Raw genomic sequence first — 18,966 nt, forward strand, 5'->3', positions numbered from 1 at the left:
AAGTACTTGAGCTTTTTACTAAACAATATGAAACCGTAATTTATGAAATAAAGAACAATTATGATCTAAAGGGTATAAAAATTTACAAAAAAAAAAAAAAAAAAAGCTTAATATTTATTTGTTTACTTTAATAAACATTTCTTTCAATGTAAGTTGTTTAAGTTGCTTCGTTTTACGTGATAATACTTTCTCTTTAATTCTATAAACAGACAAAATTTCTTGTTCAGTTATTAAGTTCAGCTGTTCAAGTCCTATAATTGCTGTGTCAAGAATACAGACTAATTTGTCAATCGAAATTTTTTCGTTTTCAATAGCCTCTGTGTCACTTTCTTCACTATCGAAAGCGAATTATAATGACGAGGAATTTGTTTAAATAATATCATAGAAGGAGTACATTGAGATGAAATACTACATTTAGTAAGGAATTATAAGCCAAATAAAACAAAAACATCTGCCCTGAAGATAAGGATAGCAGGGGTGTTTGTGGGACCTCAAAAAATCCCCTGAAACTTTTACGGACTTACTACCGACATTTTGGAGTTTCAAGAGGGGGGGGGGAGAAAAATGAAAAATTACAATTATGAAGTATTGAATGACCTAATTATATAAGTTCAATGTATTACTTTTTTTGCAAAATTAATAACCATAAATTTTCAAACATATAAACTACTACATTTTATGTAAATATTTTAAATTACCTGAATTAACTCTTTAAAAAAAAATTATCTAATTTCTACTGCTTTTTTTTATTTTCTGATGTTTGTGGGCTTGTCTTTCTTTTGTGGTGAACTTCATAATTACAGGAAGGTTGACTTTTATTTTCCTCATTTACAGTTGAAGAAATTTCTTCGAGAACTGCACATGCAGAGGTAGAAGCAGTTTGCTTTTCTGCTAATGTAGAAGGTTTTTCAGAGACTTTTATAGGTGACTCATCTGAAATACATGTTTTTAAGTCCTCTTGATATGTTTTCCAACTTCTGTTCATATTCAGTAAGAGATCTTTGTGAATTGGATCAGTCATTGGATTTTTTTAGCCATATTTTTCACATGAGGTTTCTTTAGAAGCCATTAAATCATATTTAATAGTCTGCACTGCATCTAGGGAATCAATCTTAAGAGAGGTTCTATAGTCAGTGACAAGTGTATCCATTAAGTTGAATGCACTTTCCACTAATGGGCCATGGAAGCAGCTAAGGCAGGCTTTGACCAATTTAGCCAATGTAGAATACTTATAATCATTTGTGAAATCATCTTTTAAATTAAAAACTTTAGACCAATATTTATCAATTGTACACTTTACTTGATTTCCACTTTCATCAGATGTGTAGAGCATTTCTTTGGTGTTATCAATATCACTCTGGTATAACCTTATTTCAGCTTCTACTTTTGACTTTTCATTATCCCTAAAAATATGGGACATAAAAGATGATAATTTTTCAAAAGCTAATATTGTTCTGGTTTTACCTCTTAGCTCTGGATCTAATGCTGTAAAACTAATTAGATATGAATTTTTAAGGAGTAATTTCTGTTTCATATGCTGTGCTGTATTAGTATAAGCTTTCATCAGAGAAATTTGGAATTCTTTTGCTATTGGATGATTTTTTGATAATTTCTTCAGGAGAGTGGAAGCTTCTGCACCAGTAAATATTACTTTGCTAGGTAAATGGAATTCTGGATTTGTGACATCAACCTTTAATAAATCATTATAAGATGTGCACTCTATATTTTCTAGCTTCATAATAAAAGAGAAAAATTTTGCCATCAATTTATAAATACTGGAATGTATTAAATGAAGCATTGGTTTTTTTTTGTTTCAAATAATTTAATATATGTGTTGAACTCTGGTAATACTGCTGAATATAATGCCATATGCAATAAAGTTTTGTTTTGCATAACAAATAACCCATTTAGCATTCTTTTTTTCCGAGCTAAAGCATCCTTTGTGAGTTGTTGGGAATGCAAGCAAGAATACATTCCTTCAACAATTTTTTTCTGAGCTGCAGAAATATTTCTTTTATTGTATACAGTTTCAACATAAGAAAAATAATCCCCTTTATCAGTTTTATCCAAGTAGTGAAAATAAAATGCAATATGAGCATCCCACAGATCTTTGATTCTTTCTAAAACACATAAAATGTACACCCACCTGTGGTCTGGTCTCTTCAAGGGCTTAAGTTTTTTAATGGCAAGGGATTCACAGATTTTGAAAAAAATTTTCTCTTTTACTGCAGCTTTTCATATCAAAATAGATGTCATCAAACAAATCTTCTAAGTATCTATCAAAACATGAAGCAAATTTTTTTGCACAGTTATTAGCTGTGTGACATGTGTCACCATCAATATCTAATAAGTGGGGTGCTTTGTTTGATCGTAGTCTGGATTCAACACCCTTTTTTTTCCACGCATAGTGTTACATGAGTCCATTAATACACTAATTAAGTTTGCCCATGGAATATTATTATCTTCAATAGTATTAACAACTGCTTTAAAAACAGCTTCTGAATTGCAAGATTCCATCTTTAGAGATGCAAAATGATGAACTACAACTTCATTTTGATTGTTGTCATAAAACTTCACCAATATTGCCAGTATACTTTCTTGAGCATTGCTAGTACTTTCATCCAAATTTAGAGAAAATGGAGTCTCCTTTAAAGTTTTAATGATATTTTCCTTAATAGTTTTTGCGAGCCCATATTTCATCTTCTAACATGCAGAAGTCCTGGACATTTCCAACGAGTTTAGTGCCGTCTGATCGCGGCTCAACTGTTTGCAGAGTTCAATTAAATTGGGAGCTACATTGAAAGAAAGAGAATTCTCGGCGATAAATGAAGTTATTAATACCTCTTGGCGTGCTTTTCTTGTCACTATATCCAATGGCCGAGCAACAGTCTCCAGCAAGTCATCAGTATTTTTTGAATTAGCATAATTACTTAAAGTCATTGAATGTCTAATGCACTTTGAATATTTTATGTGCGTCACAGTTTTAGAATGATTTGTGAAAGCCTTGAATCCTTCCCCACCATACTTCAGCAGTGAGTTACAAAAAACACAATATGCTTGTCCAGCAACATTTATTTTCTTGCACCATGTGCCGATGGTATTCCCATTACCATCTCTCCGTTCAATCCAATTCCACCTAAATGCATTCCGGACACCTTCTTCTAATTGTATAATATCATTATTTATATCGAGAAATTTCATAGTAAAATTCTCTTGCATACATTAAAAAAAAAAAAAAAAAAAAAATTTCAATAAACGAAACGAAAAATTTACACCTGCATCAATAAATGAAACGAAAATTTTACACAGCGGAGGAAAAAAGCTGAGAAGCGATCAATGACAAATAGCTAATACGGCGAAAAATCCCCCTTCTCTACTTATTGGTGCCACGCCAGGAGAGATAAGACCTTTGAACCCAGAGTCACGTGATCGCACATCTGGTCGAACGAAGTCTCTCCCTTTTTTTCCTGCCGCGCCTACTTGCCGAAAAGAATCCAGAAAAGAATGTCAGAGAACCGGGGGAATGAGTCATAACTCTCAATACGGAAAGAACAAAAAAGAAGTTTTTTCCCCCTTTTCACGCATTATCACTGCCTTTGGAGAATGAAAGGAAACGTTTTTACCACACACACTGACCTTGCGTTTTCTGCTTTCAAAGCAAACAAAATTACCCAGATCAAAATAAATAATTCATTATTATTCCTACTTCCTTTTGAACGACGATCCTTGGAATTTCCGGGGATCAAAGTTCAAAATCCCCGGAACACAAACACCCTGGGATAGTGCTGACAGATCAACTTCCATTGCGCAATGCGGCGTTTTCCCTCCCCCCCGGCCGCAGAGCTACGTGAAATTGATAAACAGATTTCGGAATGGTTAGAGAAACAAAGGATATGCCTTTATCCATTTTTTGCAGCAATTTCACTTTTGTTTAATGGACTTTGAAACATACTTTCGCTTTGTAGATCCTTTACATATTAGTAAATATATATCGGAAATTCTCCTTGACATAATTGAAAGTTCAAGCTTCCTTTTCTAAAATTGCTCTAACAATCTGCAAAAAATAATAAGCCGGATCCAATTCGAAGATTAAGGAACAATGCAATCTGCAACATTAACTGAATTAGATAATTTTAGCTTAGCTTATACCATTCGTTATACATTAAACGCGCATGTGTAAACGTATTATGCGGATGCACACACACATATTCGCAGCAGTAAAGGTCTTACACGCATGCGTCAAGTTTGTAGCTTTGAGGTCCGGATTATATAGATCATTCCGGATTATGGGTGTCCGAATTAACGACTTTTGACTGTATGTACCATATATATATATATACTTTCATTTCCACTTCAATTTGTTTTTCTTAAACTAAAAGTTTTAATTTCAATGACAATGAAAGTTTTTAAAAAATGAAAAATTTAATAATCAGCCTCCTTAAAAATAAATATATCTATACCTACCATTGTGACAAAAAGAACAAAAGGTGTATAATATTCTACAGGACGAACATCTTCCTTTGTGAATCGAATCATCTGATAAATCATATCTGTTATAGTGAGTACCATCATAAGAAACACACCTACCTGGAAGGGAGAACAAATTTTGCTTGAGAAATTTGCCAAATCAAAACAAGTAACAGAGTGAGATGAGAAATCACAAAATGAATTTCTTACCAATTTTGCTATATTTAGAGCAGACCATGGAATTTTTTTTTCTTTGTTCTTTATTAGATAGTAAATCTCTGCAGGAGCAAATATCCAAAAAAATACAACAGGTCCCCATATTAAGGCTAATTTCAAGAAACAAGGTGTGAAAACTGGAGTTGTAGTATCCCAAAATAAGGTTTGGTTCTGTAATGACCACAAATGCATTCAAATACATAAATAAATAAAATAATTTTATGTTTTTACACAATGCCCTCCGAAGAGGGCATGCAAAACTTATGTTTCAAAAATAATGCATTGAAAGATCTGATACTTGAGGCAAATTATGAATTTTACATAATGCTCTGCTTACTTTTCTAAAGAATATATACCTCTCTTCTGCCATGTCATAAAAACATTAGAAAATAACCTAAAAAATGCAGATATGAGGCTCTGCCATGTTGCTGATTTATATATATATATAAGTATACTTATTAGATATGTTTGTTCATCCACATAAAGTTCCATAAAAAATGTAAACAGTTAATAAAACTATAACTTAATCTCATCAGGAGATAATAATAAAACATTCCATACAAAATTTAATTTTTCAAAGTTTCCTTTAATCATTATTTGTACTCTTAGTAGATGAAAGAAATAGTGTAAAATATCTTCCTTCTTTTCCTTTACATACTACAGGTCTTTACACACTACAGGAAAAGGAAGCACGTAACACTTTGCTTTCCATAGAAAAGGGTAAGATAATTACAATTTCTGCTATTAGTTTCTCGCTTGTCATGTATTCTAAATTCAACAATATGAACACAGATTTACTGTTTAAATTATTACAGAAAGTATTCACACAAAAATACAAAGCACCTTATGAAAAAAATGTTTCATAAAAGTAAAAAATTAAATAAATAAATATTAAGCTTTTTCTTAAGGTGAAAAATGCATCATTATATTTCCTAAATAACTATTAATACATTTAATTTAATATTTCTACATGCCATCTTGCTAGGTCTAAACTGATGATATAAAATCCAGAAAATTCCAAAATCTGGAATTGCCGAACTCATGATGAGCCAAATCTCGGACTTTGTACTGTATATATCAGGGGTGGCCAAAGTGCAGTTCACGAGCCTGATATGGCTCTCGCAGGCAATTTGTGCAGCTCGTGCATATAAAATATATGTATGAAATATGGTAAACTAAAACTATTCAGTGTCCAAAAAGAAGCAATTAATTAGTTTAGACTCTTTTACAAAGTTATCAGGGATTTCTTTCTTTTTATAAACTCCTTCACTACTTCTATAATGACGTAAATTATGAACTTGTGGCTAGAAAATCTAGATGCGGCTCTCGAACATTCCTGAATTCAAACGTGCGGCTCTTACTGACATGAAGTTTGGCCAACCATGGTATATATATTTGCATGGACCAAAGAAATTATATGTTCACAAAACTAGCAATGAAATTCAAAAACCATTTCAGTTAAAAAACTTTATAGTAACCATTTCAGTTATAAACCTTTTACGTAAGTAAAAGGCAATAAGCAAAGTTTCGACAAGTGAAATCTTAACAGGCAACATAAAAAGATAAATACACATGATCACATAATGCATTCATACATTTACCAAAATCACAGCATACTTAATATTACTTTTAAAAGAAAAATGAAAACTTTTGAATGCTGAGAATTGCTTAAATTTAAAGAAATCCTCATTATGAATTTTAAGCTACTGTCTCATCACAATTTGTATTTAGAAAATGTATGCAACAGAAAAATATTGAGAACTGATTTAATGTGTCATCGTTACCTGCGGCATACCATAAAACAAACATGACATTTCATCGATTTGCACATAGAAGCTTTCAGTTAATGAAAGAATAACTGCACAGATATTAAGGAGTGGATATTCTGGGTACGAAGACTGCTGGAATTTGCAGCAATAAATTCAATGAATCTGATTATGATAATGACATGAAAAATAGGTTGTTAGGATTACCAACAAGAAATGTTTTATCTAAACTGTTAGTATACCTGACTTAATTAGTTATCAGAATACATGTAGGTGGCAAAGGCAACAGAAAAGAAAAAAGAAATTATAAAGTGCATTTGATGGAATTCAGAATTTAAGTTCTATAAAGGCATATCTGAAACTTCAAAATGATAACAGGAAACTGAGTTACCATGAGGAAACTGAGTGACTATAAAGTTAATATGCAATGTTGTAATTGTTCAAACCTCCAGAACAAGTGAGTTATTACAAGCTCTGAGAAAACATCTTTTAATTTTTTTTTTATTTTATTTATTTATTTATTTGCAGACTGCCAGAAAGCAGCATTTAAAAATAATTTTCGAGATAAATAAATAAATACAATCTTACCACTCTCAGAGTTAACATTATGCACACAGGGGAGTTTTCTTCATTTATACATGCATACATGTTTCAAGAGCATTTGGGTTAACACCCAAAACTATTAAAATATTTAAAAACAGCATATCTTTAGAATTTCTGATGGAGTCTCAAGATAAAAATCTCTCTAAAAAAATTAGATAACTCTCTGGAGATAAAAATATTTAATTGCATACAGGTTGTTGCTAATGATCGCTTTGAAATTGTTTAAGTTTCTTAATCAAAAATCATCAGCAAGTCAAAAAAGTATTAAATAGGTAATAAAACAAATTCAAAATTTAAGATTCTGCTTCAAGGGATGCATATTCGAGTGGAGGACTACGTTATCCAACATTTGATGGCTCAAGGTATTGTTGTTTTTGCAGATTGGGAGAAACATACTACATTAATGCAGATTCTTCATTATTTAATTTCTTTAAATATATTAGGTCATATAAAAAGTCTCTGCACTTTTTTTGTGCAGAGACTGTTTATTAGATGGTGTTGATTACTTATATAGACTTTATATTAGATGGTGTTGATTGCCTATATATTGGGCAACACTCACCTGATTCTCTCAAACGAACTTGTGCTTAAAAGGTGATATTCAGCTTCCATTGCTTGTGAAGATAGTTTTTTAATTTATTGCTTGTGTAAAAAGCTATATGAATTTGAAAATGAGTGAAACATCTGAAGAAATATGGGTACTTTTCCGTTTTGCCGGCGCAAGCGATAAAGTCGCCAATAATGGTACAACCGATGCCAAACGGAATATTCTCGCTGGTAACCTTTTACGCCTCATTTTCAAAACAAGTCGCAGCTTTTTCCTATCAGATTGATTGTTTCAATACTGGCACATAATTTTATAGAATTTTTATCAGATAGTTCAGTTTTATGTCTAAGGCCATTTTCGGTAATTAAATCAATTAGGATGCAATCATAGCGCTTACCCGAAGCCGAAAATATAGAAAAGGTAAAGTCGAGGGTTAAATTCATTAATTCTAATGAGAATGCATTAGCGAAGTAAAGCACTGCAGTTTTACATAATTTCTGAGTAAGCTATTCGTACGAATTGAAATATTTCTTGCATTTAAACTTGTGTTCCAAATTAAGATTTAACTTGAAATTAATGTAGAATGTTGATAATTACTGAGAGCATTAGATTTTTGTACAGTAGTTTACGTGAGATGAGATCGCTTGGGGTCACGTGATATGAACCGGCGAATCAGGATGTTGAACCATGAAAACATAGTAAATTCTTAAATTAATGTCTTTTTATAAATTTATTGGCTTTTTATAAAATTTTAAGCGATATTAAAATGTTTATGCCTTCAAAAAAAGAATTCTTAGAACTAATATTTTTTAAATATTTTTTATGTGTATACTGTATGTTGTCCCCAATAAAGTCTGCTTGGCGAGATTTGCGCCGGCGAAACGGAAAAGTACCGAAATATGCTATGTTATATGTTTTCATTATAAAAAATGTAAAAAAGCTGCAAAAACATGGCAAAAAATTTTTGAAGTGTATGGTGAGAATGCTGTGAGTAAACGAAGGATCCAGGAGTGGTTTGCTTGATTCTGTTCCAGAAATTTCGAAGTCAAAGATGCACCTCGCTCTGGTCGACCAGTCATTGAAAAAGTCGATGAAATTTTGCAACTGGTGGAGCAAGACCGGCATGCAAGCTGTCAGGAAATAGTGGAGGCACTAAACATCAACCACATGACAGTTTGAAATCATTTGAAAAGAGCAGGCTACAAAAAGAAGCTTGATGTTTGGGTGTCATATGAATTAACACAAAGAAATTTGATTGACTGAATTACCATCAGTAAAATGCTGCTGAAACACAACGAAATCGAACCACTTTTGAAGCAAATCATTACAGGTAAAGAAAAATGGTCGAAATACGAGAATATCAAAAGCAAGCGATCATAGTCAAAGGCCAGTCGCCCTCCACAAACGACTTCAAAGCCTGGATTGTCATCAAATAAGGTTATGTTGAGTGTTTGGTGGGATTGGAAAGGAATTGTCCATGATGAGCTGCTGCAACCTGTCAAAACTATCAATCCGGTTCTGTCCTGTGCACAACTCAACCGTTCGAACAAAGCAATCCAGAAACAGCAACCAGAGTTGACCAACAGAAAGGGAGTTGTGTTCCATCACAACAATGCGTGGCCACACATATCTCTTTGATATGACTGAACAAATTGATGGAGCTTGGTTGGGAAGTTTTGATGCATCCACCGCATAGCCCGGACCTTGCTTCGTTTGACTACCATTTATTTTGGTCTCTGCAAAACTCTCGATGGTAAAAAATTGGCCGACCGAAGTGCCGCTGAAAATCACTTGGCCAAGTTTTTCAACGATAAACCACAGAAGTTCTACATCTCAAAAAATGGCAAAAGATCATAGATAATAATGGTCAATATATACTTGATTAAAGTTGATTTTCAATAAAGAAAATTTTTGTTTAAAAATGTACCAAAAAAGTGCGGAGACTTTTTATATGACCCAATAATTTAGGGTGATAATATTTGGTGGCATTAATTTATAAAGTGATACAGCCGTTTATGATGATCTGATGCTAAATGCCATATCGAGACTAATTGCTGCTTTGAGCTAACATCTCTTTAGGTGTCCCCCCCAACAAAAAAATTAAATAAAAGAAAGAAGGGGAAAAAATTTAAAAGTTTCAGATTTTACATCATGTCCAAAGGGGTGTTTTTTTCTAACGTTTTGTGTGTTAGCTTTATTTGTTACATATCATGTTTTATGTACTGGAGATAAAAGATCTGTCCTGATTTATACACAAAAGCTTTGGGGATTTTCCGCCATGTACTTGGCAGGGTTCATGTGAATGATTCGTGGAGATGATCTAACACAGAGCTTTAAAAGATCTAAAGATAACCTGTAGCAAAGTTCTTCAAAATACAGACTTAAATGGACAGGTCATCTGGCAAGAATGCATGAAGATCGGTGTTATAAGAAAATCTTTCTAACAAAGCCACAGAGTAGACTCCCAGTAAAATGGATCAATTGTGTTGAAAATGATTTAAACATTCCAAAGGTCAAAAACTGGAAAAAAGTTACTAAAAGCAGAGATACCTAGAGAAGAGTACTGGAGAAGGCCAGGGCCCACCTTGGACTGTCAGGCCAATGAAGAAGAATGCTGCAGATTCTAGCTTTTACCATAATATTCTAAACTAGTATAACATTTATTATACCTTTTTTAAATGAAGGGAAAAAATCACACAATTGTTTTCACAGGTTTTAATCTGTGTGAACAATGAGCTTGCATTTCCTTTGAATGTTTTTGTATATCATATTTGTAATTAGTCATTTTTTATTTAAAGCCAAAATTCCCATTTGTAATCAGACTTCTAAATTTATAATTAATGAAATTTACATTATAAAAATGATTTCTTACATGAACACACAGACCCAAAGACACCCAGAATATTGAATGCAAACTTTTTCAATTCATGATACGAGTTCAAAAGACTATTTCAAGTACCGAAAATTACCGAGTCTGCCATCTATGGATCTTTTATAGTGCTCTGCTTCTGCTCTGAAATCAAACTGCACTTTACTTTCCTGTTGTATTTTAGTACCCTTATGAACAGATCTGGTGCTCAAACAGTCTTTGCTTGTCAAATCTGTTATGTATGTAATTTTAATCTTAATAATTATAAGTTTTAAATATAACTGCAGTACTACAACTTCCACTTCTAATTATGTTTATCCTGTACACATGTATCTGTTGGTCTGTTTTTGTTTATATTAAACTTTGTAAAATGTTATTAATTAAATCAGTGTTATTATTATGCATCTAAATTATAGTATTTGTCAACTGTGTAAATTTCATAACAAATGCAGCGAAATCCACAAACTGTATTATTAAACTAACTGCGTCAATATTAAAAGGAGAAAAATTTAATTCATTCACAATGCAATGGTCTTGGGAAAATTTGTAAAAAATGCTAGGATAGCTCCATCATTTTTTAAAACTCTGAAGAAAAGATTCTCTTGAATTTAAAACTGCTGTCATAAATAATATGCTAATGAGGGCATTATTTTCTTAATACAATTGAGACAAAGGCTATTCTCAGATACTGAAAATACTGATTGTTTTAAATTATACCATAAATTTGCCCACTATGCTCTGTGTTTCATTTGAGGCAATTAAATTATGCTTCATAGTGTGAATTCTTTGCAATAAAATTTATTATAATTTTTTAACAGTTCTCATTTTATGCTAAGGTAGTTCATTACAAACATTTTAAAGCATTTGGATTTACGAAATAAAATAATTAACATAAACAAAAACGGAACTATTATAATTTTTCTCCAATACTATCAAATTCATTCTCTACAACTAAACAAAATTCTTGCAAAATCGATGTCAGAATTATCATTGGTGAAAAAAACACCCACAGAATTTATAGTTCGAGCACTTTAAAGCTAGGATAAACTTTACTAAATTATTTAGTTTTCCGTGCATTAGTATAAACTAACAGAAATATTTCACATCATAATCTGTCTAAATAAAATGGAGATAAAGGAATTTTATAAAGAAGATAAGCAGAATTTATTTTAAAAAGTACTATAAAGTTAGAATACCGCACACAGAAGTAACAGATCTAATAAAATAATTCTACTTTTGCAAATTAGACTTTCATATATTAAGAAATAAACAAACCCAAAACTCTGATGTGCAAAACTGATCCATCGTTTCAGATGCTGGATTATTCAAACAAGATTCCGATGTTTAAACTTACATCCGCCCCCAACAATCGCATATCCTTATCATAAACATACCGCCGATGATTTGACAAATAATAGGATGAAAATGAAATTTTCAACAGATAGAGCACATTACATAACTACGCTCCTCACCCTGTTTGCACAGTGATAAGTTCTATTGTGCCGAAGGAGGTGTTGTATAAATGACTGTGCTGTATGCTTAAAGAATAATAAACACACGCGAAAAGTCGAATTATAAAAAAAAGGCCGCAACATTCTAAGTTGCCAGAGTTGTAAATGCAGTTTCGTTGAAAATGTATGGAGGTTAGCTAAAGAGAAAACTATGCTAAATGGAAGATTGAATTTTTAAAAATGAATATGAAAATTAAGCTTTACGCTTCAATCCTACTTTTTTATTTAAAATTATCTTATTCCTTACACTAAATTTTCGTGTTTATACCGTGATTTTTCTAAATTATTCGCATAGGAATTTAGAGTTGCATTTGATAACTATTGAATCCAAATTGAAGTGAGTATAATATGCTTGCTTACCTTTTCTTCTCATCATTTTAAGAAACGTATGCTTTTATCTATTTTTAACACCTTTTCTTTATCATAAGGCATAGTTTCTGTTATCACATCACATTGTTGATCGCTGTTATTGAAGTTAATCTTGTCGTGTAACGCCATTATCGCATAACTTTTAATTTGGAGAGATTATTCCATTTTGTTTTATGATAAATAGAATCTCGTAGTATTATGAGTTAAGTATTTCCGAATATCGCGCAATTTCAAAAAGCACGATTATACACCATGCTGGTGTACTCGGTAGTTAACACAAACGAGATCTGGCTGCAATCGCAGAATGAAGTAATAAAGAATGGAAAAAAAAAAAAAAAAATGAATATATTAAAAAATGAAGGTATCTGAGGGTCTTGTGTAATTCTGTCTGCTCAATATTTATAATATGTAATGGATTACTTCACAGATAGTTCCGAAAATGACTGACTTATTCGTAATTCATTCCAGATGTTTCATCGACATTATGTGAAAAATATATAATTAATTCTTCTATTTCGAAAGAAATGGATCAACTTGATTCAGATTCTAGATCAAGACGTTCTGAACGTAGATTGTCAGGTAGGCGTAGTAAAACGTAATTAATGCTAAAGGAAAGATAAATTATTTTGTTATAAGCGTTTATAATCATTTATAAGTTATGAAAATTGAACCCGTAACCTTTTGGAATCTTTACATAAGACATATATAAAGAATATCATGCACATTTCTCTGTATATTGGGAGAATTATACGAAACTCACTTTTGTATATTTACTTTAAAATAATTCATTGATTTCGCGAAAAATATGCTTAGTTATTGTAATAAGTCTGTTACTTTGTTGCATATTGTATTAATTTAGATTAATATGCAGATTAAATTATTTAAAGTCAACTACTTTTTTCAAATTTCCCGACATAACTTGTTCTTCTAGCTTATTTAAATGATCCCATAAAATATATGGTAATTTTAATTTTATAATTCAATGTATTATTAAGTCCATATTTGTCTTTATTTTTGGTGCTACTTTGGTAAATAAAATGTTTCCTAACTTATTGCAAACTGTGATTTGTTTATGTTCCTATATTAATAAGATTGATTTTATCTTATGAAGAAAAATAAAAATATTTAATTTTGTAATTAGTATTACACTGTAATTAACCATATTTATTATTATTTTATTTTGTCAATTAATTTTTAAATTAAGTATTTCATAACGTATTTGAAACTTTTTTTTATTTGCTTCTTTATCCATAGGTTATCTATTTGCTGAAAATTAATTTTTTTTAATTAATCGATATGGTCTCAAACTACATGTCTCATTGCTGAGTTGTTCATAAACTGAAAGTATATTATGCTTTTGAGATTTTGAAGAAATGTCCTACTTCAAAATATGAATAAAAATAAGTGTTTAAGTTATGTTCTCTACGTATTTGTATTGGGTTTATTGTTTTAATTTGTAGATTAATGAGCATGCGGTAAATAACTGTCAATGGTTCGATTATTTTTAGTGTTGATTAAAATTAAAATTTTTAGTTTTAATTAAAAAGTGCTATAGTTACAAAATATATATGTATGGTAAAACCTTGGAAAATGTTGAATATGTGAAAATTTTGGATGTTAGAGCATATTATAAAAAATAACAGTTGACCTTTGAAAAGCTAAGGCAGAAATTTCCGGTCTGAAATTATAAAAACAAATTATCGTATTTATCATCAACTAGACTATCAGAAGCCTAATTTGAAAATTATGCAAGATTTTGGAGAAAAAATGCATTTCAGACATGAAAGTCAATGTATTTCATAGGCCTTAAACAGGAAAGTTGAAATATCTTATCCTATTATAAAATCCCATCGAACCATAAAAAGTGGTGGAGATGCTGCCAGACATGCACCATTCGTTATGGGAAAGATAGCCCTGATTTTAGATAACTGCTTGGCTCATACTTTATTTAAAGTTTTGATCAAAGATAAAATCTTGATCTTTTCTCCAAATTGTGCATCTGTCATTCAATAAACGGATATCATTCTGCGTGCTGCATGCATTGAAATGCAGATTAAAAAAAGCTCTTTTAAAGTCTGATAAATTTTCTGAACAGTGGAAAGACCATACAAGAATTTTAGAAATGTTTCAACATAAAATCTGCTTTCTGGAATGTATTTGCAGATATTTAGCTTGGCCTAATTTTGATAGCCAGCTCGGAGAAAGTGCAAAATCACTCACCTGCTTGGCGCGTTTTTAAGAGTTGCACTTACTTGGTATCCATGTATACATCGACCTATTTTCACTTAAAATAAAATCCCAGAATTTCAGAACTCTTGTAAAAAGCGCCAATCAAATAAGTGGGCGATTCTGCACTTTAGCCATCAGCTATACCTTACTTCATGCCAGTAATGAATGATAATAGCCATGAAGTTTTTCAGATATTAGAAGCAAAAGCTGAAATTATAGTATGCAAAAAATATTGTTACTGGTAATGAAGAAAGTGGCAAACAGTTTTTTGAGAACGAAAATATTTCATCTGAAAGTATAGTAAGAATTCTGAATATGGCAGTGACAAGAGTTGAACAGTGGAACTTTGTAACTGAACAGGAAATAATGTTTATCTGTAAAATTAAAGAGAAAATATTAACACAAAACAACTTAACTTATATTGAAAGAAATGTTTAATGAAGCAAATAAATAAAAATTGAGCCTTTTTTTTTTTCCTTCAACCTTCATTATTTCATACATTTAATTCTGTAATTTTTACATGTCATCTTACAATATTAAAACTGATTATCTAAAATTTTGTACTGTACATCTTTTTAAAACAAAGTATTCATGTTGAAAATAAGAAACGTTGTTTACTCGTATGTGGTTAGTATTTTTGGCTTAATCGTTTCCACATTTTGTTTCTTTAAATAACAATAGCTCAGGTTTCACTAATATATTTCTTTGATAGTACATTGAAAATTATACTATTTTTGCTATTATATGTCACACTTATATTCTTGTTTTGGGGTACCCATAGTTTGTGAGAGTTAAGTACCATAATTTCCGGAAGAAACACTGTCGCGTTTATCTGTTTAAAACTTAAATTTTCAGCGGGTGAAGCATTTAGGTGCACTAAAAATAAAATATTTCCTATGATGATATTGTACATAGTTTGAATAACCTTGTCGTTGTACATAGTTTGGATGGCCTTGTCATTGTACATAGACTGGTGCTGTTCCCAAACAAAAGACCACTCAGTTGCTTTTTGCGAACGTTATTTTGTTTACATTCTTTCCCTTGAGCGGACCTACATGCCTTATTTACCCTAAACGGGATCTCGGAACAATAACATTCTTCCCCCTTTCAAATCAGCATTCTCATCAGTAAAATCAGTAGTTATAAAAACGTCATCATACCTGATAGTATTAAATCATCCTATGTCTTATTTTGGATTTAATCACCTACTAGCTGTCATATTATAGTAGGGAGAGCAGCATTTTCATTATCTCTTGTTTACACAGTAAATAATCTCCAAAGACCAGGGTTTGTTAGGAATGGAATGTTGCGCATTGTAGTTTCTTTTTATTGGTGTTGAAGAGAAGGCTATAATGACAATGCCCCTTCATCAATCAATTAATGGACAGTGAGATATGTAGTATAGATTTAAATCTAGAAAATATTGCTGCCAATTGTGAAGAAAGTAATGAAGAGAGTATTGAGAATGATTGCTCAGTAGGAATTCTCAATGCAGTTATAGAACATGAACAATAAAACTCTGGAATTAAACAAGAAATTTTGACTCGCTATAAATTCAAAGAGAAAGTATTAATACATAAAATGAAATTGCTTAAACAACTTATATTGAAGAAAAAAAAAAAAATTCTTATGAAATAAAGCAAAGGGTGAACTTTTTTTCTTTGAAAATTGTGTTTACCTTGAGATCATAAATGCTTCATTATTTCTTTAACAACCTTTAATACTTTTAATTTAATAGTTTCGAAGAATTGGAAATTTTCACAATCACAAACATGCCCACAATTCAGGACCTTGGATTTAGTACTGTGAGGTAAAGCTTTATTGTGTTTATATAGTCATGCATATCATGACTTAGGAATTTTTTTTTTAATTTGAAGTTGCTGTTAATGATATAATGTTATTTTTCATATTTTATGAACTGCAGTATGATTCAAAATGTGTAGTTATATGCGTATTCTGCATAATCTGAATTGAATGATTTTTTGCATGCCAGATATAATTTACTCAAAATTACAGAGATCAGAAATATAGTGGATGTGAAATTTTTACATATATCTAATACAGTATGTATGATTATCAAGAATCCACTCTACAACCCATTGGAAAAGAATATTTAAATACCGTATTTGATGGCGTATAAGACACACTTTCTTTCCTAAATTTGGTCTCAAAAAAGTTACCTGCATCTTATACGTGAAGGACACAGGTTAACTTTCAATACTGAATTCTATTTTTGGCCCGGATAAAAGTTTAGACACACATAACTTTTTCTATATCTGCCATAATTATTTTGCGCATGCGTGAAATATTGTCGCCTAAAAGCGCCAAAGCTCGAAGCTGATGTCGAAGTTTGAACAGGTTCGACGGTCACATTACGTCTGTGGAGCCTTTCCTTCTTTACGTAGACTTTCTTTGACTCAGCTGGCATACGTGTTGGTATCCGTGCTACTCTGTATAAACGTGTCGGTATCGGTGATTAAAACTATTTGTTTAAAAAATACCCTGGACAATATGACTACAGGAAGCAAGAGATTAAGATATACAATTCAGTATAAACTAGGAGTGTTAAACTACGCCAAAATGCATGGAAACAGAGCAGCAGCAAGGCATTTCGGTCTACCACCTACCGAAAAAGTGATACGTACTTGGCGACTGCAGGAAGATCAACAGAAGACTGCTAAATAACAAAAACATAACCTTCGATGCCCAACTCCATCTTGGCCTGAACTTGAAAATGCCGTAAAAATGTCTTGGAGGTAGTCTTGAGTGGTCGTAAAGGCTGAAATAATTGTTAAGTCCTTTCAGTAATGCTCTTGACGGAACAGAAGACGACGCATTATTCGAAGAAGGTGATACTAGCGATGACGGAAACAGTAGTGAAGACGATATTCTCGTTTTCGATGATGATGATAGTGAAAAGGATTTTTATAGTTTTGAAAGTGATTAAAGTCTGATTTCATGATAGGCAACATTTTCCTGGAATCTGTGTTTTTTGTTGTGTCTGCTTTTTTTTGTATTATGTTTGATTGTTTGCTGTTCGTCCATTTATTCATTATTGAAATTTACATATCATGTTCAAAATAGCTTGCCGTTTGTTAATTTTCCTTAATAAAAATATGTTTGGTAATTGCATTCAATGATTGTTTATTTGGCTTTTACGAAACGTAAGAACTAAAAGAAACCACAATTTAAGTTATTGTGGACTATTTTAAACATTTTTTCCTTGGGTGTGGCCTTCTAAATAAGGGTGCATCTTATATGCCAGTGCATCTTCTATACCGTCAAATACGGTACATGTATTTAATGGTTATTATTTTGTAGCTGAGTTGTATTTTAAGGCAAAATATCTGATCACTCAAGTTTCAAAAGCCAGATGTTTGGCAAACGTAAACATCATGTTCATTTATGTTTATTCAAGGCATGTCCAAAAAATTGTGCCCTTTTTGGTAATTAAAAAGGGAAAGTTAGTTGAAGAACTTTATTCTAAAAGCACCTATCTTGGAGATATAATGGTGATTTATATAATTCATAATATAGACAGAGTAGGTCAGACAGAAAGAAGACTCACCAGCAGCCGAGTGTTAAAGTCGCTGAACACTGGTAGTTCGGTCCGAGGTTCGAATCCAGGGAAGTGCATGGGTGTTTCTTGGTTTTCCCCATGTGTAACGTGTATATGAGCCAGTTCTCCTTAGAAAGTCCTCCACGAAGGCAGCCCCACCCTTAGGCAGAAAGCCCTCGAGGCTTTGCCGTAATTAAATAACCTAACCTAACCTAACAGACAGAAAGAAACATTGGGAAAATAAATGCCTCTGGCAAACCAATTCATGTATCAATATTTGCAAAAGAAAAAAAAAAAACATGCATTTCCAAAGAAACTGTCTTGTATTTGTTCTTTGTCTGTAGAATATTTAATTGGGAGATAGTCTCATTTCAGAGTTATAAATTTTTATTAAACCATTATCTTCAACAAAAACAAATTCTAAACTTGAAAATCTGATTGTCAACAAAAACAAAATTAGGAATACTACTTAGCTGTTTAACATACCAAGTATCTTATTTCGTTTTAAAATGTCTGATTTCAGTGATTTAATCTTTTTCAATATGTAATAGAACTAAAAATCTTCTTAGTGAGATATCTAATGGTATACAGTAAGATATTAAAAAGAAATGTGTATTGCTGTTACCTCTGATAAAGTTATCTTCTGTAGTTGCCCCTTTGTGGACTTTGGCATTATTGTGACTGATATTGTTTTTCTTGCTAACAGGGGAGTCATCCAGGTCATCAAGTAGTGATAGCGTACCTGGAGACCATAGTTGTGATTTTGAACCTGCGCTAGAGTTTGATGACACAGAATTAGTTCATGCAGTAGAAGCAGGTCAGTGTTTTAA

The 18,966-nt window shown here is 31.7% G+C and overlaps 2 protein-coding genes across 4 annotated transcripts in view; one reads left to right on the forward strand and one right to left on the reverse strand.

The window, feature by feature from the left end:
- The window catches only part of LOC118189122 (multidrug resistance-associated protein 1-like), a 190,529-nt gene extending 178,461 nt beyond the window's left edge, over positions 1-12,068 (reverse strand). Inside the window, exons 1-3 of one of the 3 annotated variants that reach the window (XM_085824093.1) lie at positions 11,941-12,068; positions 4,678-4,854; positions 4,465-4,587 (exon numbers count right to left, since the gene is read on the reverse strand). In XM_085824093.1, the coding sequence (XP_085680219.1) occupies positions 4,465-4,587; positions 4,678-4,854; positions 11,941-12,063 (423 nt within the window). In that variant the 5' untranslated portion in view covers positions 12,064-12,068. Of the gene's footprint in view, positions 1-4,464; positions 4,588-4,677; positions 4,855-11,743 lie in introns of all 3 variants that reach the window. The other 2 variants (XM_085824104.1, XM_085824099.1) reach the window with 2 other exon arrangements.
- Positions 12,069-12,350: 282 nt separating this feature from the next.
- RhoGAP68F (Rho GTPase activating protein at 68F) overlaps positions 12,351-18,966 on the forward strand; it is a 102,470-nt gene continuing 95,854 nt past the window's right edge. Inside the window, exons 1-3 of the mRNA XM_085824109.1 lie at positions 12,351-12,709; positions 12,817-12,927; positions 18,843-18,953. Of these exons, the coding sequence (XP_085680235.1) occupies positions 12,601-12,709; positions 12,817-12,927; positions 18,843-18,953 (331 nt within the window). The 5' untranslated portion in view covers positions 12,351-12,600. The remainder of the gene's footprint in view (positions 12,710-12,816; positions 12,928-18,842; positions 18,954-18,966) is intronic.

Source organism: Stegodyphus dumicola, chromosome 1, assembly GCF_044657685.1.
Source record: "Stegodyphus dumicola isolate Sdum_Otavi_A_Nest chromosome 1, ASM4465768v1".
In the NCBI taxonomy this organism is placed as follows: domain Eukaryota; kingdom Metazoa; phylum Arthropoda; class Arachnida; order Araneae; family Eresidae; genus Stegodyphus; species Stegodyphus dumicola.